The sequence below is a fragment of the Trachymyrmex septentrionalis genome, unplaced genomic scaffold (assembly GCF_001594115.1).
Source record: "Trachymyrmex septentrionalis isolate Tsep2-gDNA-1 unplaced genomic scaffold, Tsep1.0 scaffold149, whole genome shotgun sequence".
NCBI lineage: Eukaryota > Metazoa > Arthropoda > Insecta > Hymenoptera > Formicidae > Trachymyrmex > Trachymyrmex septentrionalis.
Genome location: NW_017304642.1, coordinates 669,579 through 695,063, shown reverse-complemented (window position 1 = coordinate 695,063; position 25,485 = coordinate 669,579). Strand labels below are relative to the sequence as shown.

General features: G+C 35.3%; 1 protein-coding gene across 1 annotated transcript in view; it reads left to right on the top strand.

The window, feature by feature from the left end:
* The first annotated feature begins 456 nt into the window (after positions 1-456).
* Positions 457-25,485, top strand: part of LOC108745808 (odorant receptor 46a-like) — a 215,418-nt gene continuing 190,389 nt past the window's right edge. The window contains exon 1 of the mRNA XM_018482177.1: positions 457-570. Coding sequence (XP_018337679.1) covers positions 457-570 — 114 coding nt within the window. The remainder of the gene's footprint in view (positions 571-25,485) is intronic.

Here is a 25,485-nt window from a genome sequence, read left to right as displayed (position 1 = left end):
TCTGTTGAAGGTCACTCAGGGTCATGACCTTGACAGTATATATCAAGGTTATAGTCGTCAGCGTGGTATCTCTTAAAGTATAATTTACCAATTATTTTGAATATAATATCCAAATTTAAAGAAAACTGTAGAAATTCAATATCTCGGAGAAATAAATGTTTTGTTTAGCAAGCTATATGAGAAAACCAGCTGATTCATTGAAAGTCAATTTCATGTGAAGTTACTGGGAGGTTCTTTTCTTCTTATTTAAGAAAATCAATTTATTTTAGATTTAAAGCCTTTTTGACAAGGTCTCTTTGAAATATTCGATACATTAAGATGATTGATAAACAATTACAAGCATATCGCACATACCAACGTTTCCTCCAAACTCTACTCACCATTTGTGGTTGTTGGTACATGCCTACCAAATCTGATAAGTCTACGTACTGTTGGTCAATGTGTACGCTTTTAGCGATGATCACATACACGATAACAAATTTAAATATGAGCTATAACCTTAGACATGACTTGAGAAATATGATGAAAGCTATAGGTGTAGCATCAGCTGGAGTTAGCGCCATTCTCAAGGTGAGTGATAAGAAGAATTTGTTTATTACTTCAAATTTATTACTATTTATTATTTCAAATTTATTTATAAGAAAATATAAGACTAGAAAAAACATTGTACATATTAGTATTTGTACAGTAAGACACACATACATAGGGGAGACTAGGGCTAGTAGACTATAGGGGTAGGTAGACTTTTTTTAGATGATCTTTACCCCTTCATTCCATCATCGTATCATGAAGATACTCCCAGGAATTAACTTAACCCGGAGATAACGTGGGATTTAGTACATCTATATCCCCCGAGAGGAATGGCAAGGCGTCCACCTACCCGCTAAAAACCCAATCGCGGCCATCTTTTGGCACGTATTTGGGAAAGAATTGGGAATCATCAGTGGTATATTTCCGACCCCTCTTCCCTTGGGCCCAACATAAGAGCGTTTCGTCGGCGTCAATTTTTTTCTTCCTTCTCCCTTTTTTCTTTTTTTTCCCTCCCAGAGGCGGGGAGCAGAGGGGTAAAGGCGGCGCTCCTTGTCACTTATGTTACGGATGAGATGGGAGCAAAGCAAAGGCAAGAAGTCCCTCCTCACAATGAAGTAAAACAAAATTCATAGCCCAAAAAAAAATTTTTTTTTTTCGAATATTTTATCATTAAAAATATTTACTAAAATGGTCCTATTTTTCATTTCTATGAATTTCTATGAATCATTTCTTTGAAACTGAATATTACCAAAAAAACCGATAAATAAATAAAATTCATAAACAAATACAAACCGACCGAGTAATTATACTTAATGTAACATCATAATATAGTAGAGAGCGCCTAAGGATTGGTCAAAGTTGGAAGTTACGATATCATATTCTAAATTCATGAATTTAATTAATTTCAAATGTAATTGTGCACCGAAACGTTCGGACAATCACGAATATAGTAAAATTCATAAAATTAAATTATTAAACATTTTATCGATTTGGTCAAGAGATGTACCTGTTCAATTATAAAATAATTATGTAAATACGTTTACCTGGCAATTTAGGTTATCTTATCAGATTAGTATTACTATATTAGATAATTTTTCTATATAAATAGTTCATAAAAAATATTTATTTTCTGTTTTTATGTCGAACTCCATGATAATATTTCATTACTTGTAATTGGTAAAGAACTATTAATTCGCATTGCTTTTAACAAACGGGTATCACTATTGAAAGAAAAACACAATATAGTGATTCTAAATCTTTTTGTCTCTTCTTTCATAAAATTCCATTGTTGTAGAACATCCTTTGTATCAAATTTATTATCCGTACCAAACAGTGATAAACAATATGCAGGAACATTAGAAAAGAGAGATTGAGCCATTATCACATATACTCGTATTTTATCTTAACAAAAACAATATTTATCTTAACAGTAGACACCAGTAGAAACCTTAATAGAAACAACACAAGTTCATAACCTTCTAAAATTGACAAGATTTACTAAAGTCTCGATCTTGTGCAGATTATAGGCTTGATTAGATACTTTACTGAAACTCACGTCAGAATGCAAAAGAAAAATGTTCGTTCAATTGAGTTATGATCTCACAAATAAATTCTCTCGGAATTATCTGCGTGTAAATTTCCGTGTAAATAAAAGCAACTTATGTTCTGTTTTTTGTACACCGATAACCTAAATATAAGAACATGATTGCGAATAGCGCTATCTGGCGCTGCGGCGCGGTACCTAGGTAAACGATTTAAGTGATAAAGTAATTCCCCAGTAATACGCTTTAAATCTGTACAAATTTGATTGATAATATACGAGGTCTGTTCAAAAAGTATCGCGAATTTTGTGTTTTTTCAAAAATTATTTATTTATTCATGAATATCTATTTTGTCCCCTTCAAAGTAATCCCCATCAGATATTATACACTTGTGCCAACGTTTTTCCCAATCCTCGAAGCACTTCAAAAAATTATTTTTTGTGATCTTGTTCAGCTCCTCCTTCGATGCCGTCTTTATCTTCTCAATCGTAGCGTAGCGTCGTCCTTTCATGGGCCTCTTCAGTTTCGGGAACAAGAAAAAGTCACAGGGGGCCAGATCTGGGGAATACGGTGGCTGCGGCATCATTAGTGTGTTGTTTTTGGTCAAAAATTCGCGCACAAGCAACGATGTGTGAGCAGGGGCGTTATCATGATGCAAAAGCCAATTTTTGTTCTTCCACAAATCCGGGCGTTTCTGGCGGATTGCTTCGCGCAAATTGCGCATAACTTGCAGATAATATTCCTTATTGACCGTTCTACCCTGTGGCAAGAACTCATGATGCACCACGCCCCTGCAATCGAAGAAAACTGTATAAACAAAACCTTCACATTCGACCGAACTTGGCGCGCTTTTTTCGGTCTTGGCTCGTGCGGCAGCACGACTATAATACAGTATCATGATAAAATAATTAATATTAAACAGTTTTAACTTCAAAAAAATGATAATAATGTTATTCAATGCCTAGTAAGATATTAGGTGTAGTAAAAAGAAATCTATTATTTTTGCATTAAATTGAAGACTTTATTTAGCATAGTTAGAATGATCCGATTTAGGTCAAATATGCACCGTTTTGTTCGATAACTTGTTGCCATTTGAAGGTAATTTCATTATGCCTCTCTTATAGAAACCCTCGTCCCTATTGGCAAAAAACTAGGACAATCGATTTTCACAAGCTTCTCTTGAGGCGAATTTTTCCCCAGCAAAATCATTCGCCATAGACAGGAACAGGTGGACAACTTTTGAACAACTTCAGACAGGAACACAATTTTTGCACAATTTTTTTAACAACTTTTGTGCAAAAGTTGTTCAAAAGTTGTTCTAAAGTTGTTTAAAAGCTCAAAAAAGTTGTTCAAAGGTTGTTCAAAATTTGATCTAAAGTTGTTCAAAAGTTGTTTTAAAGTTGTTCAAAAAAATTGTACAAAAGTTGTTCAAAAGTTGTTCAAAAGTTGTTCAAAAGTTGTTCAAAAGATGTTCAAAAATTGTTAAAAGGTTGTTCAAAAGTTCAAAAAAGTTGTTCGATGGTTGTTCAAAAAAATTGTTTAAAAGTTGTTCAAAACTTAATCAAAAGTTGATCAAAATATTGTTCTAAAGTTAAAATTTGTTCAAAAAATTGTTCAAAAGTTGTTCAAAAGATGTTCAAAAGTTTTTCAAAAGTTGTTCAAAAGTTGTTCAAAAGTTGTTCAAAAGTAGTTCAAAAAATTGATCAAAAGTTTTTCAAAGTTGCTCAAAAGTTGTTCAAATGTTGAACTTTTGAAAATTACCTGTGGTAATCACTTGGTGCCAGGTCCGGACTATAAGGTGGATGCATAAGAACCTCCCAACCAAGTTCCCGGAGCTTCTGGCGAGTCACTATCGATGTGTGTGGCCTGGCGTTGTCTTGATGGAACACAATTCCTCTCCTATTGGCCAAAGCTGGCCGCTTCTGGGCGATTGCTTCTTTCAGACGGTCCAATTGTTGACAGTACAGGTCCGAATTAAGAGTTTGGCCGTAGGGGAGCAGCTCATAGTAGATGATTCCTTGCCAATCCCACCAAACACACAGCAAAACCCTCCTGATCATCAATCCTGGCTTGGCCACCGTTTGCGCCAGCTCATCGCGATTCGACCACGACCGTTTTCGCTTGACGTTGTCGTAAGTGACCCACTTTTCATCACCAGTAACCATTCGCTTCAGAAATGGGTCGATTTTGTTGCGATTCAGCAGCGATTCGCAGATGGAAATTCGGTCCATGAGGTTTTTTTGCGTTAACTCGTGTGGCACCCATACATCGAGCTTCTTTTTGTATCCAGCCTTATTTAAATGGTTCCAAACGGTTTTTTGTGCAATGTTTAGCTCCTGGGCAATCGAAACAGTGCTTACATGACGGTCGGACTCGACGATTTCCATTATTTTATCGACATTTTCGACAATTGGCCTTCCAGAGCGTGGTGCATCTTTGACATCAAAATTACCGGAACGGAATCGACGAAACCAAAATTGCGCGATATTGACTGTTACAGTATCAGGACCATAAACACTATTCACATTTTCAGCCGCCTGGCTTGCGTTTTCGCCTTTATCGAAGAAAAACTGTAAAATATGGCGTATTTTCTCTTTGTTGGTGTCCATCTTTGACACGCGCTCAAACAATACTGACTCAAGCAATCACAAAACTGTCTGAGAAGTTTTTTAGTACGAAATCTTATCTTTCTAACGTTATTTGGCGTAACCCGATCGCACTTATACCACGCGAGATACAGATTACTAAAGCCATCTATTGGAAAAATAATAGATTTCTTTTTACTACACCTTATATGATAATGCCTAGTAATGCCTAGTAATGCCCACTACTACCCGATAATTCCTACTGATTCTCAAATAATGCCTCAAATAATTCCCTTAGCGGTTTACCCTTCGGTAACTTCTATACAAACCCGATGTAGGATGCACCTACTTCAAAGACGCGATCCTAAGCCGTGATTTTTCTTCCAACTCCAGTAACAGGAAGAAATCATGTCCCCACTTTTAAATCCTCCCCCCTCCATCACATATTCCTCCCTATATCCTCTACTCGTTGCTAAGTCTGGCTGAGCGTAACGAGAGATGGCTAAAACTCCACTAATGAAGATGTCAAGTTCAAAAACGAAACTACCTCAGATCAATAGGATAAAGTATCCAGAATCTTACACTGATTATTCAGTCTGTCCCATGGATTCCAGGGGGTAATAAAAACTTGATTTTGTTTTCGCAATAAGTTTATTACAGTTTTTCAGATTTTGGGAAATTTTAGGGGGATTATTTGTTTCAGATTGATTGTGTGAATTCGATAATTTTATCGACTCGCATTTTATTTCTGAAAATTCAATTTAAATGAATGTATATTATGTTGGGAATGAATGAATTCCGATAAATGATAGAAAGATGGTTTATTTAGTCAAAAACAGACTTGACGACACATTGTATACAAAAACGGTTAGAGAGAAGAAAAACTGCCGGTAGGGCATGAATACAAAAAACGGGCCTAGCGGCAAACAGAATATTAAACATAAAGATGTCGATAACTAATCGGCTGTGACTCGTATGTCGGTAATCTGCCGGGCGCCATAATTGATTGGACAAGCAACTATCCATCAATCTTCCACTTTGCGATATCCTATCCCATAACGTTCAGGCAACGATTATGTGAGATTCGTTTTAATCCCTTGGTAAGGATGTCAGCAGGATTTTCGTTGGACGGCACATACGATAGGACCAGCTGGCCATCCTCTACTTTCTTCCTCACAATATGGTAGGCGATGTCGATAGGTAACTAATCGAAAAGTCCATTGAATTCAACAAGTTAATGTTTGTATTCTTCATGAAACTAAAACAAGCATTTGACAGGATAAGACTACGTGATGTAATCGCGTTATCTAAACATAATCAAGGAGCTCAATCAGTAACAAAACAAAGATAAAGATCGTGAGTTAACGAAAGAAGTTTCGGTCACAGACAACAGACAAGGCGACAGCCTAAGCCTCATCATTCTTCAATTTGGTCATGGACGAAATTATCCGAAACGTCAACGAAATAGGCTGAGGATATAGAATGGGGGATCGTACGCAGAGAATATTGTGCTACGCGGACGACGCCATACTTTTGACAAAAACGAATGATCTACAGTGACTTCAGTTTTAAAGTGATCTGCAGTGACTTCAGATTTAAAGTGACAGCAGAGAAATTTAACATGACTATCAAGCGGAAAAACCCAAGCAATGATGATCGCAAAAGAACCGTTTTGCGATGCAAAGTAATAGCTGATGATAATATCATCCAATAAGTCATAAAGTTCCTAGGAGTAGAAACGGCATGGAATATTATCGAAGAGGTACGATCGCAGGCCGATAAAGCAGCAAGGGTATCTGGCTGCTTCAGGAACGTTATATGACGAAACCAGTATATGAGTGTGCGGAGCAAAGTTAGAATCTATAAGATCTGTGTAAGGCTGATTTTCACCTATGCAGCCGAAACAAAAATAGAACATCAAAGACTAAAAAAATAATAAGAACAACTGAGATAAAGATACTGAGAACCATTAAAGGCGTAACTCTTAGAGAGCAGATAAGAGGCAAGACAATAAGCAGGGAATTTGAGATTCAGGATATAATGAGATGGACGAAAGCGCGGCGACGCCAGTGAAGAGACCAATTGATAGAATGGACCCAGAGAAAATAGCGGAAAGGATAAAAATGCACAGACCAAGCACAATTCCTACCATGCAGACCATCCTGATGTCCAATTCTCATACCATCAAACGCTGGTATGAGAATTGGACATCAGATTCACAAAAGATGTAACAAAGGCAGAACTGACAAGACAATAGTCCTGGTATAAGAAGAAGAAAAGAAGAAGGAGAATAGAGATAAGGTAAACCGAAGAACAGCTACAGTAAGACTGAGAAGGACATACTGGTGAGACAAGCGTCAAAAGATTATAAGACTACCGATCCTCAACATTGCGAGATCAGAAGCATCGCACGTGTTGTGTTCAAAGCAAGAGGTTATAGCTTGTATGAGATTGAATGACTAATTGCCTAAGCTAACATTGGTCAAATTTAACGATTAATATCGCTCTTTGAGAAAGAGCAATGCTTCTTTTTGATTCATTCATTTTATGTAAAAATGCATTGAATGAGTGTAGTTTTATCGAGATTGAACGTGAGGAGACTGAACATATAACATTTACCACTGATAATAAGATAAATTTCTTTACAAACAAACAAATGAAATGCTATCATTCTTTATCAAAAAGTAAAATATTTTTACTTTTTTTTAAAATTGGCTGTATTTTCCCTCTTTTAGAGTGAGATTTCACTCCAAAATGTTTGAAAATAGTTACTATAAAAGTCACCATTAAATGAGTCATATAGCCCTATGGTATGCTTAACCTACTAGCCTCCGTTCATTTCTTAAAAATTTTTAAAAATATACGATAATAATTAATAGTATACAATAACAGAAGCAGATAAACAAAAATAATCTATTGCACTGTATTAAATGTATTACTCTTGTCTAAACAAAAGTCAAATATCTCAGACAACTATATATATGAGTGTAAAACAAACACTTTGAGAATGAAAATATTTACTTACGCGTACAATTTTTAAAAATTGGTAGAATACTTCTACTACAGATGCATACGCAACAAGATATCGGTGCAGACTGAGCGGTAATCGCTGCTGCGTGCTCAGACGCGTATCTAGAATGTTTTATTTCAAATATAGCCTCGATTAGTCTACCTATCCGCGTTCTTCCAGTAGTTAGCAGACACCTTGTTCCCTACGAGGAGAGAGAGTGTGTTCCTGTCTGTACAAGCCCACCCCCCGGGGTGGAGGGAGAAATGCGGAGTAACGGTAGTTGAGATGAAGACCGCGAGGAGGCTCGGAAGCAGTTTCAAAGCTGCCAAGCCGGATAGTCTCGGGGCGAGTCTGTAATGAAGAAAAAAGTTGACCATGGATGAAATCGGCGCGCGCCTCCGGTCTTTATTTAAAAGCTTCCTTAAGTCGAGTCGCTCCGAATGGAAGAGGTCCTTATTGTTCCTCTTGCACAAAAAAGCCAGCAGATTCCGCGTCTACCGGCCGATCTGCCTGCTGGACGAAGTAGAAAAACAGTTCAAAAGAATAATTGCTTCCCGATATATTGGACCTCATATTGGATGGGTTATAGGGATTTTTGAAACATTTCAAAAAGATAGTCCCTAGAGCGGGCAGGATGGTGATCGCGCTAGCTCATCTCCTGCCCTTCGCGGTGATCTGGACACCAAGGTAAAGCGTCTGTTTATAGTGCAAATAGTGATATCGGTGATCCTATATAGAGCGTGGGACCAAGATATAGAGGGAAATGCGCGCCTTAAGCGCCTAGTTTACTTTGTACAAATTGCCGCACGGATAACCCGAGCCTACCGCACCGTATCGCACGCGGCAGTCAGCCCTTGCTATGACTCAGTTGATCTGGTGGCTTTTGGACGCGTCTATACTATATCTATAGGTTTAAACTGGGGGGGGGGGTGGGTGAGAGTTGTTCCGGATAGAGCTATTGAAATGATGAAGGAACATAAGAAGGGCAGGACGCTGAAGAACTAGAAGAAAACGACTTCTCAATGTGTCTTTCTTTGGTCGCGAGACCACCGGGGCCATTTAGCTTTGTTTGAAAAGTTGGGTGGACAGGCAAGCTGTCTTACCATTTAGTACAGGTCCTCACAAAGCATGGCTGCACCAGATTTAGGAGCACACTACAGTGTGCTTCCACTATCACTTAGCGGAGGATACGACGCATCACACTTTAACCGAATGCTCAGCCTAGAATGTAGAGAACGCCGTGAATTGACCAACATAATTGTTCATGATTTGATCCTTTCGGCCGGTCGTTAAAATGATCGAGGAGAACGAAGCTTGAAGTGCGATGTCCTCTTTCTGCATTCGAATAATGGTGCAGAAGGAGGAGGCGGAATGAATAAAAAGGAGAGAAGTAATTTTCCCCTTACAAAGATCTCAGGGCAGCGCTCGGCCGTCCCCCAAAAGGAGGCACCGGCGTTTAGCCCGTGGTGAGAGTAATGAGAGATTGAGACATACCATGGAGCAAAACGTAAAATTTCCGAACATAACCCGAAAAAAAATTTTATGGATTTGATCGAGAGATATGGTACATGATTCAATTATAAGATAATTATGTAAACAAGTTTACCTCGCAATTTAAGCTATATTATTAAATTAGTATTACTATATTAGATAAATTTTCTATATAGTTTATTAAAAAATATTTACTTTCTCTTCTTTATGTTTTATTGTCCTCTATTGAAAATTTTAGTCACTTATTACAATATTTAAAAAATTTTATAAACATGCACCTAAATGCATCTAAATTTATCATGTATGCACTTTTATAATATACTTTCATAAAATTTTGAGTACAGAACGGGTAAGCCCAGGCATTTTTTTTAAATCTAAATATTGTAATAAATGACTAAAATTTTCAATAGAGGACAATGAAATATAAAACTATGTTTTCAAGCCGTCCGAATAATATGATTTATCCAACCCTTCAAAAGCCTTTGTTTCGGCGATGAGTTGCCCTCTGGTGATGAATTTCTTTCCTCCGAACCATTTATTCAGGTTTGGAAACAGGAAATAGTCGCAGGGAGCTAAATCTGGCGAATATGGTGGATGGGAAAGCAATTCGTAGCAGAATTCGTTGAATTTGGCCATCGATGCCGCGCACGTGTGAACCCGTGCATTATCTTGGTGGAAGAGCATTTTCTTCTTTGTCAAATAGGGACGTTTTTTCTTTAAAATGTTGTTAAAATGGTCCAATAAGGCTGCGTAGTAATCGCCATTGATCGTTTGCTTCGACGGAAGGTAATCGACATGAATTATACCGCGTGCATCCCAAAAAACTGTGGCCATCACATTTCCGACCGACTTCACGGTCTTCGCCTTCTTCGGAGCTTATTTACCCGGTGAAGTCCATTGTTTTGACTGTTCCTTCGTCTCGAGTGTTAAATAATGGATCTATGTCCACAGTAATGAATTGACGCAAAAATTCATCTGAATTACGTTGAAACATCTCCAAACTTTGTTTTGAAATCGTCATACGGTCGCGCTTATGGTCCACAGTGAGCAAACGTGGCAGCCATCTTGCCGATAGCTTTTTCATAGCCAATTGTTCGTGTAAAATTGAAATCACTGTGCCATGTGATATGCCTGTGGCCTCAACATGCTCGCGCACTTTCATTCGTCGATCAGTTAAAACAATATCATGGACTTTATCGATGATTTCTGGCATAGCAGCCTCAATTGGACGTCCCGGACGAGGTGCATTACATGTGGATGTACGACCACGTTTAAATTCATTCACCCAATTGTATACAATCGCAAACGCTGGTGCAGATGTGCTATGAACATTATCCAACTCGGCTTTGATTTCTTTCGGCATTAAACCTTTTATATGTAGATGTTTGATCGTTGCACAAAACTCGTTTTTTTTTCATTTTGCAAAAAATACAAAAGTTGTTCGCTTTAATCGTCTACAGAAATGAAACCACGCGATGAATTCCGCTCAAAATTTGTCAGTAATCAGCTGAAAGATGCTACTTGTTAAAAAGTGTGACACTGTGAGTGCCCTCTGACAGATTTTCTAAGAACATATTGACTTGTTCTCGTATATATACATATAAAATAGAACTCTTAATAATTGTAAAAATATAGTACAGATTTAAGGAACTTGGAGTCAGCGCGGTAAGAGGGGCGCAATCTACACTTATATAATTATTAATAGTATAATGTGCATTAAAAGATGTTAGTTTGAACGTTTCGGCTATTGGTTTTAGCCATCTTTAGCAAATACACAATTATATTAACAAAGAATATTGTCTATCCAGTCGGAAAGTGAGAAAACCACAAATATAAAGAAATTGCCTGTCTTCTTGTTAACAAGTCGTTCATTGCGCTCTAATAAATATATATATATTAAAATTACATGAAGTTAACATTGAAATTCTACAAAGAAAGTGCTTACTTCAATTCTATATAACACTGCAGTTAAGTATATTACAATATTGAGAGAACCAAGAATACAGGCAATTCTTTGTACGATGTTTGTTTCTCACTTTCCGAATGGATAGAAGATATTCTTTGTTAATACAATTATGTACTTGCTGAAGATGGCTAAAACCGATAGCCAAAACGTTCAAATTAACATCTTTTAATACACATTATACTATTGCTGATAATATAAGTGTAGATTGCGCACCTCTTACCGCGCTGACTCCAAAGTAGTTTCTTAGATCTGTATTATATTTTTATAATTAAAATTTACCTAAGGTCTATTTTTATAGAAATGTAAGAACACTAAGATATGTAATAATACAATACTGACCTACTTACAAACTATTCATCGCGTTTATAAAAATTGTTATTATTACTATTACATATACAAATATGCATATATGTACTCGTATATATACATACATATACATATGAGCGTGCGTGCGGGCATGCGTGCGTGTGTGCGGGCGGGTAGGCGGGCGTGCAATATATTGTATCAGTATAAGAGATTAATATTATATCCTCAGTGCTAGTTCCCACTGCCAATTTATCTGGCCAATGTCCAAGCAAAAGTAATCCTTGAGAATATTTTTCTGAGCATCAGTTTTAACAATGGGATTGTTGGATTCAAGCCGATCGACATCAGTGATCGGTTTCTTGTTTCCTCTTCTCCAATCACCTTTGATATCACGCCCATCTATTTCTTCTGTATTCACCACAAATGTAGGGCAGTAGGTCCTGCCCGATGGTGTTATATCATCTTCAGATATTATCAAAAAATTATAAAGGCACATAATTGCTTTGACAATATCTTCTGCTATTTCTAATGCACAGCACAGATCCCTCCTTAGTATATGTCCACCTTGATGTCATAATCTCAAATGTATTTTCGATGACGCGCCTGGCACGACTAAGTCGATAATTGAATATTCTTTCTGCATTACCAAAAGTTCTGTGAGTTATGGCATATGCACGCATAATATGAGTGCCAAGTGGAAATGCTTCATCAGCGATAAAAGTGAAGGGGAGAATGACGTCACTGCCAGGAATCTTTTTTTGGTAAAAGAAAATCAATTTTATCTGAATCGATAGCTTGGCCGAAAGCATTGTTTGCTCATACACCACCATTCCTTCGAGACCCTGTAGGAGAAGTGGAAGAGGAAAAATTACATAGATGATTATAATGCAAACTAGTATCTTAGTAATTCTTATACAGGTACTCACCATAATCGCCAATATTCATCCATGTGAAGCGATATTTAGCATCACAAGCAGCCATAAGGATTATAGAAAATCTTTTTTTGTAAGAGCTATAAAACTAAGAGCCAATATTTAGAGGACATTGTATTTGCCGTCAATGGTTCCAATACAATTGAGAAATTGCTATCAATTTAAGAAATCTTCAGATTTCTGCGTCATAGACTCTCTTGTTGGAGCCTGCAGATATGTCGGTTGAAGAGCCATCCACAAAGTCTTGCAGATTTCCTTAAATACTTTGTGTGTAGTAGAATGTTCAATTCTATAATTCCATGAAGATGATCTAACTGATGTGCCTTGTGCTAAAATTCTTTAAAAAATAACATGTTTAGTGACACAAACAACTTAATATGCAGAAGTAGAAAATGTACTTACTCAAGAATGATAGTTATGCGTAACTGTACAGACAATGGAGTTTTGATGCTTTTTACTTAATAAATATGGTCTCACTAAATCACAGATATAATTAAATTGCTGGGTATTCATGCGTGTATAATTGAAGAATTCTTCATGGTCTGTAACTTGCATTTCTCTAAACAGGTTTCTAAAGATTCCCTGAGTTTCTCGAGGGTAATTAATTGGACACGCCCACTAACGCCTAATTCTTCTTTCTTTAGATTGCATTTTTACGAGCAAAAACATTAACATAAGATTCCAATATTGGGTGCCAATTAAAACAATTAACAAATCTTTATCCATTTTTGTTCTACAGGCATTAAAGAAAACAAAGTGTAAAAATAATTAAATAATCTATAAAATAATAAAATAATAATACGCTGAATGATTTAAGGTGATCCTACACGATCAATAATACTGATCAGTAATACACGTGGCACAACATCAGAGACGAGATTTATAAAATAATAGAAGTACCTAATGATCTCTCTAATAAATTACGCAGTGAAAGCTAGAGGAAGATCTGGAGATGTAGCAGCATATGTGTAAGGAGTAACCAGAAGGACTCCGTCTACAATAATACATGTCTACTATAATACAACTGAAGATTTGAGTCAATGTGACTAAAATATTGGATGATACCAGCTCGAATCCTGCGTGTATTGTCTAAAATAGGAAGCATCTATATACTGAAGCATCTATATACAATACTTTAAGGAATAAATCAACATAGAAGCCAGACAACACTTAAAGACTATAATCTACTAAAAGATTTCAGGAAATTTATATGTCAGTGCTATGTGTGTCAATAATTAACTTTTAGTTTTAATTTTAACAACTTTCTCAGATTGTATAGTTTGCTGCTTAATATATTTCCAATAAAAATTTAAAATCTAAGACTTAAAATTTGTCTAAGACTTAAACTTCAAATAATTAATAACCTCAAATTGTATTCAACTAAGTTAGAAGATTGTTGAATATCTACAATAAAACTGTATTTTGAAAAAAAAACTACAGGTAACTTACTCCACAAAGTTCTGTCCAAGGAGAAAGATTGAAGATAATGTTGTATAATCACAATATGTGATACAATATGTAACTTCATCTGAGATAAAAGATTGAAATAAAAGAATATTCCAAAATTTAAGAAAAAAAAACAAAGAAAACTATAATAAACTCTAGAATAAAATAATTAAAAAACTATATAATATTGTGATAAGAAGTTATTAATTATGTGAAAACAGATCAGAAAAAATATTGGGTCATTCATTTTATTATTAGGTTTAAGTAAAAAGTCATCGCGTTTTTTTAAAAAACATCTATCAGTAAAAACCGCAATTACTTTCTTACCAACAATATAAATATATCTTGATAGAGTAAAGTTTCAGCTTTAAAAATCTCTTTTTTAAATTATACGATACGACAATTTTTAATGGAGTTATGAGCAATTAAAGTCAAAATAATTCTTTTATTTAATCCGCGATAACTCAGTAATCAAAAGTCGTAGGAATATTTAAAAAAAACGATTTTGTAAGGAAAGTATCAAGCTTTCACGATAGGTAATCGAAAATTTTCTCAAATTCGTTTTGGACACGTTACAAATTCACAAAGTGAGAAGAAAATTTTTCGTCTTTTTCAGCTCGTAGTTTTTGGTATGTAAAAATTATCAAACTCATATAAACTTAAAAAATGTGATAAGCTTTTAAAAGTAGAGATTTCAAGCTTTAAAACCCTTTTTTTTAATTTGAATTTCATTCATTATTGACGAAGATATTATATATACAACTTTGAGCTAAAAAAATACGCGATGACTTTTTACTCAACCTAATATTATATTTACAAAAGAAAACGTAATCCAAGATTATGACGTCAGATACAACATCAAGAAAGTATGATTTCTTGGATTTCAATCCTTTTTCTTCTTCCATCATGTATGTAGAATCACCTTTATATATTTTTTATCGATTTTTATAATTTATAAAAAAGTAATAAATAAAATGCCAATTTGAGTCGCCACTGGTCATTAGTGTGTATTTTAATATCATTTATTCAAAGTGAATATTAAACGTATACGTTTCGACCTAAAGTCAAGGTCCTCTTCAGTATAAAAGTACATATTAAAAAACAAAAACAAGGCCTGAATTTACAAAACGATACACTTTCTCTTGATCCGTTATGTATTGATCTATTTTCAGAGACGTAATGCTTCCAATCTATATAGTTTATACATTGTTTCCTGCTATTCATCTTATTTGCTTTCATCTATCGTTTTTTTGTTCTTTTTTTAGTCTACACTTAAGACCTTTTTTGAATATTGAGTCTTACAAATATTTTATGATCCAACCTTAATCCAGGATTGGGATTCTTGAATGATCGACACTCACATACTTCAGTTTTCTTCATCCCCATCATATTTTTGATATTCGAAAATGTCATGTTATTGTGAAATATGTATGTTGGTTGAAATTTATCGAAAATTCCATTTCTCTTATCGTAATAATAATATATATAACAAATCAAAGGACTCTTCCTATACAAAATAAAGAATAATAAATAAAGGGCAAAGTAAGAGTCGACACATTTCTTTAAAAATTACACGAAGAATATATTACAATTAACAAGAGGTAAAATTACATAAAGCAAAAATAAAAAATAAAAAGTTACAAGTTTCGGCTACTGGATTGAGCCCTCTTCAGACATTAACATATAAAAAAAACCGCAGTACAAAAATGATTAACAGAAATGTTCGCATAAACACAGTTCGGGTGAGTCTTGATGTAGAACTCGACATTATTCGCATACAATTGAGCAGTCAAATGTGTTTCATATCTCTTGAAAAAGTTCTAGTTGATAAAAAAGATAAAAAACTTCTTATGCAAAAAAGTAATAGGCGTAACTAAATTAATATACCGAAAATCTAATTAAAACTCACCAAAAAACAAGTGTAAATTATTAAAAAAAGCGTGTCTATACAAGAATGAAAAACCATCAGAATATACAAAATTAGATGGAACGCAGATGTGTAAGACGGACATAGTGTATCACTTACGTGTATACGTACTGTTATGTACGCTCGCTAATACGGATCACCACGGATTGAGAGAAGAGATGGACTGTTAGTATCTGTTACGTCCGGACTCCACAGTTCTTTTCTTCGACTAAAAACTTTCGTCATCACCATAAAAATTATTAACAAGTAGTATCGATAGACCATCTGTTACAATAGCGACGAGCCGAATAACATTTAACTTTTCAAACTAATAATCCATTCGGGACAGAGTCATTGGATTAGATATTGGGAACCAAGTGCCAAATAGGTGAACTTTATCTTGAGGAACGGGAAGAATAAATAGATTAGAATTATAAAAACAGCAGTTGTCTGTAATAAATGACACATGTGGCTCGAAACTATTGGACATCCGGCAAATGGTCGACAACGAAAGTTGTCTTAGACACATAGCCCTGTATCCCATTTCACAACCGATATCCCTAATCCTAATTCTAGATTAGCCCAACAGCATACGTGTGCTCTGCACCCGGCACCACTAAACCCGGCGAGTATAAAAGAGGCCCTCCACGAGAAACAGGTGCCATATTCACACCTTCAGATCAACCGTTATTCTGCCGGTCCGTGGCCACCATCAGTAAACATACTTTACCGATTTTACCGGTCTGTCAGCAAAGCTGCTAAGTTGTGAAAAATCAAGTGAAATCGTACTGTGCTATTCGACCGGAGCTTCCACATCCATGCTGCAACCCTCCGTAGAGTGCTGGGACCAACAATTTCGGCCGTTAGATCCATCCACATCTGCGGAAAAACAGTAAGTCCCATTCACACACACTCACAAACACACTCACACACACACTCACACACACACTCACACACACACACTCACACACACACACACACACACATTTTTTGTGTGTGTGTGTGTGTGTGTGTGTGTGTGTGTATGTGTGTGTTTGTGTAAGAGAACCATCCGCTATAATTTATACTAAATTATAGTGCTGCGTCCGAACCGTCCTTACAAGGGGTGGCTTCGAAGTCGGGCCTACCGGGAGGCACGGAGACTCTTGGATGAGGAGTTCAAGAAATAGCTCGGGGGTTCACTAGAACAGGGTCGTCCGGCCGAGGATCACTCATCACCATCACCATCCTCGTCACCACTGGCTCCGCCGGCTAATCAGTCTGAGGTTATACCTCCTCCCCCTCAAACACCTTCACCTCCCCCGCAACCTCCTTCGCCTTCCCCTCGATTTCCGTCTCCCACGTTCTCGGACGCACTGATGGAAAGAATCTTTCCCGATACTCCTCCACAATCATCCGATTCATCGATCCCAATTTCCCCCAGAGAAAGTACGTCCCCGACGAACTCCACGAACAGCGTGGAGTTCTTAGAGGAAATCCCTCCACCCCCACCTAGATCCTACTTCCGCATCCTAGAGAGTGACACTTTCGAGTTACTCATCACCCAATTCCCGCGGACTACTACCGCATCCATTCCTCGGGGGACCTATACAATCGGCCCTCATTATTTTGATCCTGCAGAAATCGCCATCACCGGCCAAACCTTAACATCCAGTATCCCAGTATTCCTCCCGAATTCCGCCAATGCATTCCTAGTTCCAGTGGGATTCTTTTATAATCTTTTCCCTCCTTCCTCCGTTTCCATCCACGAAATAGATTGATCAAATCCCATCCGACTCTCCCGACTACTCGATATATAATATACAATATAAAGCGTATGCCTGTTATCGAATAGACTATAGCGGTATTTATGTAATAGGTTAAAATGTATTATTATTATTATTATTATTAGGCGTTAGGAACTCGAAAGCTCATTGCCGCAAATACCAAATCCCGCCACTGTTCCCCTTCCTGAGCAAGATCCCTCCATTTGTGACCCTCGTACCCCATTTCGTTAAGGTCCATTCTAATATTATCTTCCCATCTACGTCTTGGTCTACCCAATGGTCTTTTCCCATCCGGTTTACCAATTAGTACTTTATATGCAATTCGATTCTCATCCATACGCGCCGCGTGACCTGCCCATCTTAATCGACGCGATTTTATGACATTAATAATATCCGGACTATTATATAATTGATGTAATTCTGCGTTGTGTAATTTTCTCCATTCGCCCGTTTCCTCATCGCGTTTTGCCCCGATGATTTTTCGAAGTACTTTATTTTCGAAAGCCCTAAATCTTTTCTCGTCTTGTAATGTAAGTGACCACGCTTCGCTGCCATAAAGGACTACCGGTAAAATAATCGTTCTGTAAATTCTAATTTTTAAGCGCCTAGACAATATCCGCGAACCGAGTAGTTTCTTAACCGAATAGAAGCACGCATTCCCCAAATTAATTCTTCTCTTGAGCTCTTCTCTTATTTCATTAGTTTGGTTTAAAATCGATCCTAAATACTTAAAATTGCTAATCCGTTCAAAAATTTTATCACAGACGACCAGGTTTCCGTTATTATGAATATTCTGAATTCTATCAGTGACCATATATTATATTTAATTTTTTCAACGTTTATTTGCAGCCCCAGTTCTTTCGTTTTATCTAATAGAATTTTAGTGTTATTTATTAGTGTTTCTTTATTATCCCCCAACAAAGCAATATCGTCCGCATATGTTAATATTTGTGTTGTACCGGTTAAAATGTATAGAGTAATTATAATAAATCCGCCGATTATTTATTAACCGTCTGTTATTAGCGTCATTTTGATAAGCAACAATAAAAATAAATAATGTTAGTAAATATAATACATAAAAATAAATAATGTTAGCAATTATTCTTCTCGTTCACTTATGAGACCCTCCATTAAACCCCGTATTCATTAAAACCTTGCCCTAACAAACTCGCACGTGGTCCATTCCCGAGTTAAAGGGATTTTCTTGACTCGAAATTCGGACCGACGATCGCACCGTAGGAAACAGGTGTCATAGCGTCTTTACGAGACATTGACCCTTATTCCGAAGCGAGCAATAAAAAGGGTGCGTTCGACTCGCAGTGTTTGCTTCCGGACCTGCGAGACAAGAGTCTGACCGTCCTTCCACACTCCATCCTTTCTACTCCCTTCTCTCTTTAAATCCATTTTTCCGGAGTTTGGATGTAACAATCGAAAAGTCAAACTTTATTTATAATATAGACCTAATATAAACCCCCGAATATAAACCTTGTGAAGACCTTCAGTATCAGTTTGTAAATTTAGACTATTCTTCTGCTTCTTGATATTGAGCATCTCGGAGATTAAACGTTCCTATAGCAAGGCTCTTCGTCTAAAATTTTGACCCATTGAAAATCGTGATCATGCTGACGCCTGTGCTTCGTTATGACAGAACGGACAGAAGTGTTGTATCTAATGTGATTGCGATGTTTTGTAATCCTGGTTTTTAATTGTCTACCCATCTATCCAACGTATGATGCATTGCAATTATTACACGATATTTTGTAGACCACATTGCTCTTCGATGTATGTGGACAAATATCTTTCTATGCTTTTATATATTTGCAATTTATTAGGACTATGGAAAGATACCCTGATGTCATTTTTATTGAAACGTTTAAACTTTTCCGTGTAAAAAGAAATAAATGATACCGTAAGCCAAGAAGCAGATTCGTTCGCACAGCCAAATCTTTCTGTGTTATGTGTTTATTTTTAATTAAATTTTTTATACGTTGATTAACTGTGTCAAAAATAAAAGTCAGTGGATAGTCATTGTCTAATAAAATGTTAATACTGAATGTCAAATTCTGTGTATGAAACCTAAAATCCGATAATAAAAAAGCTCTGTCAACCAGCGAAAAAATTGTCTCTTTCTTTTGTGCCGTGGGATGATTAGAATTGAAAGTCAAAAACCTCCCTGAAAAAGTACCGGCTTACGGTACCAATCAAAAATAAAATTGTTCCCATTAATAGATATAATAACATCCAGAAAATTGATTTTATCTCCCCCTATTTCTGAAGTAAATTGAAGACGCGGATGAAATAAATTAAATTGTTCTAGTAAATCGTCAATTTTAGAAGGAGCAACCGCGGTACAAATGTCATCTACATATCTGTAATAAAATACCTTATTCAAGTCCAACGACATCAAGGACACTGTCCCTAGTCTCCTCATTACTAAGTCCGCTATTACAGATGATAAAGGAAAGCCCATGGGAGTGCCGAAACTTTGCTTATAAATTTTATTGTTAAACGAAAAAAAAAGTGGAATCTAAAATAAACTTTATCGCTCCCAAGAACTCATCTCTAGGAAGAGAGCAATCCCTGAAAATGAAATCCCACTGTTCATTAACACAGTTGACCGCTATGATGGAGATGAGTTCTTGCTTTATGTTATTTTACCTCTTGTTAATTGTAATATATTCTTCGCGTAATTTTTAAAGAAATGTGTCGACTCTTACTTTGCCCTTCATTTATTATTCTTTATTTTGTATAGGAAGAGTCCTTTGATTTGTCATAAATATTATTATTGCGATAAGAGAAATGAAATTTTCGATAAATTTCAACCAATAACATGACATTTTCGAATATCAAAAATATGATGGAAATGAAGAAAACTGAAATATATGAGTGTCGATCACTCAAGAATCCGTTTAAGGATGAGTCATAAAATATTTGTAAGACTCAATATTCAAAAAAGATGTTAAGAGTAGACTAAAAAAAGAACAAAAAAACGATAGGTGAAAGCAAATAAGATGAATAGCAGGAAACAATGAATAAACGATATAGATTGAAAGCATTACGTCTCTGAAAATAGATTAATACATAACGGATCAGGAGAAAGTGTATTGTTTTGTAAATTCAGGCCTTGTTTTTGTTTTTTAATATGTACTTTTATACTGAAGAGGACCTTGACTTTAGGTCGAAACATATACGTTTAATATTCACTTTGAATAAATGGTATTAAAATACACACTAATAACCAGTGTAGGCTCAAATTGGCATTTTATTTATTATTTTTTAGAATTTTCTTTAGAGTCTATTGATTTTATTGTTTTTATAATTTATATCATGATGTAAGAATCTTGTCGTATGTGTAATTCCAAGTAGACTTGCTTTGTCAAATAAGCGTTCTATCAAAGATCCTCTAAGTAGAAAAGAATAAACACAAATATGTATAAACAAAGTCAATTATAATACTTAAATAAAAGAATATTTATATAATATCTTAATCAACATCTTCCTATATGTGTATCATGATTTCTCTATCGATCGGTTTAAAAACTTAATTTTAGATTATACACATTTTAGATTATATCAAAAAAATTAGATTTTAAAGTATCTATGTAAATGATAAAAGGATGAAAAATCTCTTGTTATATTAATATACTTGTTCTCTTTACTTATTAAGTAGAACATCCAAGAATGCACAAACTGCAAATATGTATTTAATACTTGTTATAATTATCTATTAACAAATTACATTTATCTATTAACTTGACTTACCTTACATCATGGTTCATACATTAATTGGATCTTCGTAAGAATTGGTCTAAACATCATTAGCCAATAAGAATGCTGTAGTAACATGAGAATGGATTTTGAATACTGGTTTGTGATTGGTCTAAGCGAAGCAACATTTTTCTTTGGTAATTCAGAAAAACTAAATTGTACATGATATGTTTCTTGGTTCGGTGCGACAAGAATACCAGAAACGAAAAAATAAAAAGCAAAAAGCAAGAAACAGGAAACAAAAAGCACATTATAGAATAATCATAAGTCCATACACAATACAACATTTGTTTATGTGTTGTTACGTGCCACGTCGCTTTTGTTTTTTTTAACATCACGTTTTTAATATAAAATTTTTCTACACATTGTTCCTAAACATTCTTGATAAATCTTGTTTCTTGCTATTCATTTTATTTGCTTTCACCTATCGTTTTTTTGTTGTTTTTTTAGTCTACCCTTAAGACCATTTTTGAATATTGAGTCTTGCAAATATTTTATGACCCATCCCTAAATGGATTCGTGAGAGATCAACACTCACATACTTCAGTTTTCTTCATCTCCATTATATTTTTAATATTTGAAAATGTGATCATGTTATTAGTTGAAATTTATCGAAAATTCCATTTCTCTTATCGTAATAAATATCCCTCTAGTTTTGATTGAGTCAGTCTATTCTCGTAAACTGCTAATAACACATCGAGTCTGTAAACTTGCCTATATCATCGTTGAATAAAGTTTGATCAGAAGACAGTTGACGAATCTTTTTAATATTTTATATATTACGGTGCGTTTTGCTCGTAACAATCGGTGGCAGCGATATCCAACTGTCTACAGAAGACCATAGGCTATTCAATCCTGTTTTGGAATCATCTCCAAGTAAGACAGAACGAAGAGATACATTATCGGAAGAACACTTAAATTGAGAAAATCTCACATCACTGACGCTGAGGTAAAAGACTAAAGGCTGACGACAGTTCCTATTGGTGCAACGGATACATAATATTGTTCCTACAACCCGGACATCCTACCGAAAATTTTGAGGGACTACAGCAATAGCTTATGATTTTTGTTCAATGAAAAAGATATTGAGTTACCGCAAACGTTAACGGGACGAAACAGTGAGAAAACGGTATAAAGCGTCTCCGACGGAACGTGACAGTTTCTTCCGGACGAAACCGACGGCAACAAGACTACATGGACGGCCAACATGTAAAAAGCTCATCGAACTTTGAACATCTCAGTCATCTTCGACCAATGTCAGACACCCAGAAGTCAATCATGCTATATATTGTACTACTAATGTAAGTCTTCTTGAACTATTAAAATCCTAGCGTACATTATAAGTCAGATAGTTTCGTTAGATAATGAATTGACCATAATTATTTGGTCAATTATTCGAATTGTAACGCTTATAATAATCGTTACAATCCGAATAATTGACCAAATAACTATGGTCAAAACAATACTCAATCTAATCAAAATTTAAACTACCAAAGCTAAGCGAAAAACGCGCAACGCTAAGGTCAGTCTTCGAGTCGCAAATTGAGTTCATTTGATAGAACCAGAGTTTAGTAGTATAGTCAGAGCAAATTCCCGAAATGTTATCTCTATTCCCTTTGACTAACTCAGAAATCCAACAGATAAATTCTTGTAAGACACGGGAGCCGATGTAAATATCATAATATATATAGCAAACGCTTTACTCCGTGACACATTAGTATACAAAGACAATAAAGTTGAAATACGAGGCATTACAAAAAAAACAGTACCACTAGACAACTCAAAAATTTAAAAATTCTAAAACTTTATGTACAAATAAAGTACAATAGTTCATCCGTAACACAAAACTATTTTTTATTCGTACGGAATTACAGTTTTAGGACGCGGAACACCCCTTTAAAAAAATTGGTTTTTTTCTTTTGAAGCGAATATCGTCAACACTATAGGAGATACGAAAAAATTTCCAGAATAAAAATTAAATGGTTTTAAAAGTACTTTAGAACTACAATAAAAAATTTTTTTTATTATTTATTTATTTCACACCCCCATCCACACCCTTATTTAAAAATATTCTTAATTTTTATATAACACAAATTAAAGAGCATTTGACGATGAAAACAACGATGTATATTATAGTTATGTTCCGAAGAAGTATTTTTTAAATATAAACGAAAACGTCTACCATATGTATACGCGCTCCATAGGTATTCGTTTCATACTGCGTTGACTGCACGAGATAGCGTAAATGGCAAATACAATACAATCCAACAACACAGCATCAATACAGCAGCAACTATTAAAATATGAACTTTTATATAAACACAATAACAACAGCAATAGTAATAATAACAGTGAGTCAAATCTAAAATTAGATTATTCTTATATATTAGTATTATTCATAAAAGAATGTACAAAATACTTCAGACAATTAAAAACAAAGTATGAGTAAAGAAACTGTTATTTTTATAAAATATCGTTCATTTAATTTTGTCTGATAAAACAGCAAGTTGCAACGTACTTGAAAAAGAAAATTTTGACGTCAAATGACGTCATTTTGACGTCATTTTGCTACCAGAGATATTATATCGACAATAATTTCGCACGAATAAAAAATAGTTTTGTGTTACGGACAAATTACACTATTTGCACACAATACTTCAGAATTTTCTGAATTTATGAGTTGCTTAATCTTTCTTGTAAGTCCCTGAGCGTACATTATGTCGCCATGGCAGAAAGAAATTGGAAAATTAATATACATTTGATTTGCTAATCGCACGATAAATAGAATGTTGCATAAAACTCTATTTTTTTAAGATTAAATGGCGCAGAGTCACATTGATAATTTTGACTATTTTGCAAACTGCATGACAAATAAGATTGTAAATGGAACTATATTTTAACATTAAATGATGCAGACATTGATAATCTTGTTTAATATTCCGATTTACATTTGATAATGTGTATGTGTTTGACTTCCGATCATTAATATACATTAATATACATTAATAAGATAATCATTAATAAATGTCTCTAATGTATTGATGATAAGATGATTTCTAATAGCAATATATTGATGTAATAATATATCAAATATTCAAATATTCAAATTGTAATTTATATGAATTTTAATCGGCTTTTGTTTATTTACGCAAGACAGTTCATAACTATATTTTGAATGAATAAGGACCGGTTGTTTCACCTTTTGGTAAATTTTACATGTTAGGTAACTCTGATAATCCGCGTATGTGATTGGATAATCTTGTTACTTTCCCAACAGAAAAAATTTACCAAAAGGTGGAACAATCGAGCCTAAATGAATTAAATTAACCCAGATTAATTCTCCTGGGAAAAAATATATTAAATATAACAATATAAAATAATATTTACATACATAGAGACATACTTTACATATAATTATATATACTTCTATATATTTATATGTTACGTCCAAACCCTAAAAACAAGGTTAAAGAGATAAGAAAGGGAAATGGAGAGGATGTGGAAGGACGGCTAGACTCAATCTCACAAATATACACAGAGAGGCAAACACCTGTGAGTCGCACGCACCTTTTCGGTCCCGGAATGCGGGTCAACGTCCCGAAAGGACGCTATGACACCTGTTCCTGAGGGACGGTGCGAACGTCGGTCCTACTTTTTGGGTCAAGGAACTTAAACCTTTGGTCCGGGACTGAACCTGGTGCGATCTTAAGAATTAGAGGGAGGAATGAAGCGAGAGATAACACAAAAAAGGTGAAAAGCCAGCGGTCTTCAATTATAATTAATTTAAATTTATTATGTTTACAGGTATTATTACATTAAGTGATTATATGAATAAACATATCGCAATTGTGTGTGTGTGTGTGTGTGTGTGTGTGTGTGTGTGAGGAGAGACAGGAGAGAAGGAGGATAGGGGTTACTGGGGGGGTTGGAGGCGAGGAAGGTGGTGCAGGAGCACATTGGGACGAGATACTTATACTGGACTGTGTAGGGAGTGGGGTTTTCTGGAATATAGACTGTTACCAGTCTACGAGGTCTGGCTATTAAATAACGAGACTGCTTATGAACAAGAGTTTTATTTTAAAAATTATTCTACAATTGAATGCTTCCCTTCAACGTACTCCCCTCCCCTCGCCACACACCGTTCCATTCGTTTTTTCCATTGGTCAAAGCAATGCTGGAAGTCTTCTTTTGTAAGAGCATTTAGGAGCTCCGCCGATTTTTGCTTCACCTTTTCCAT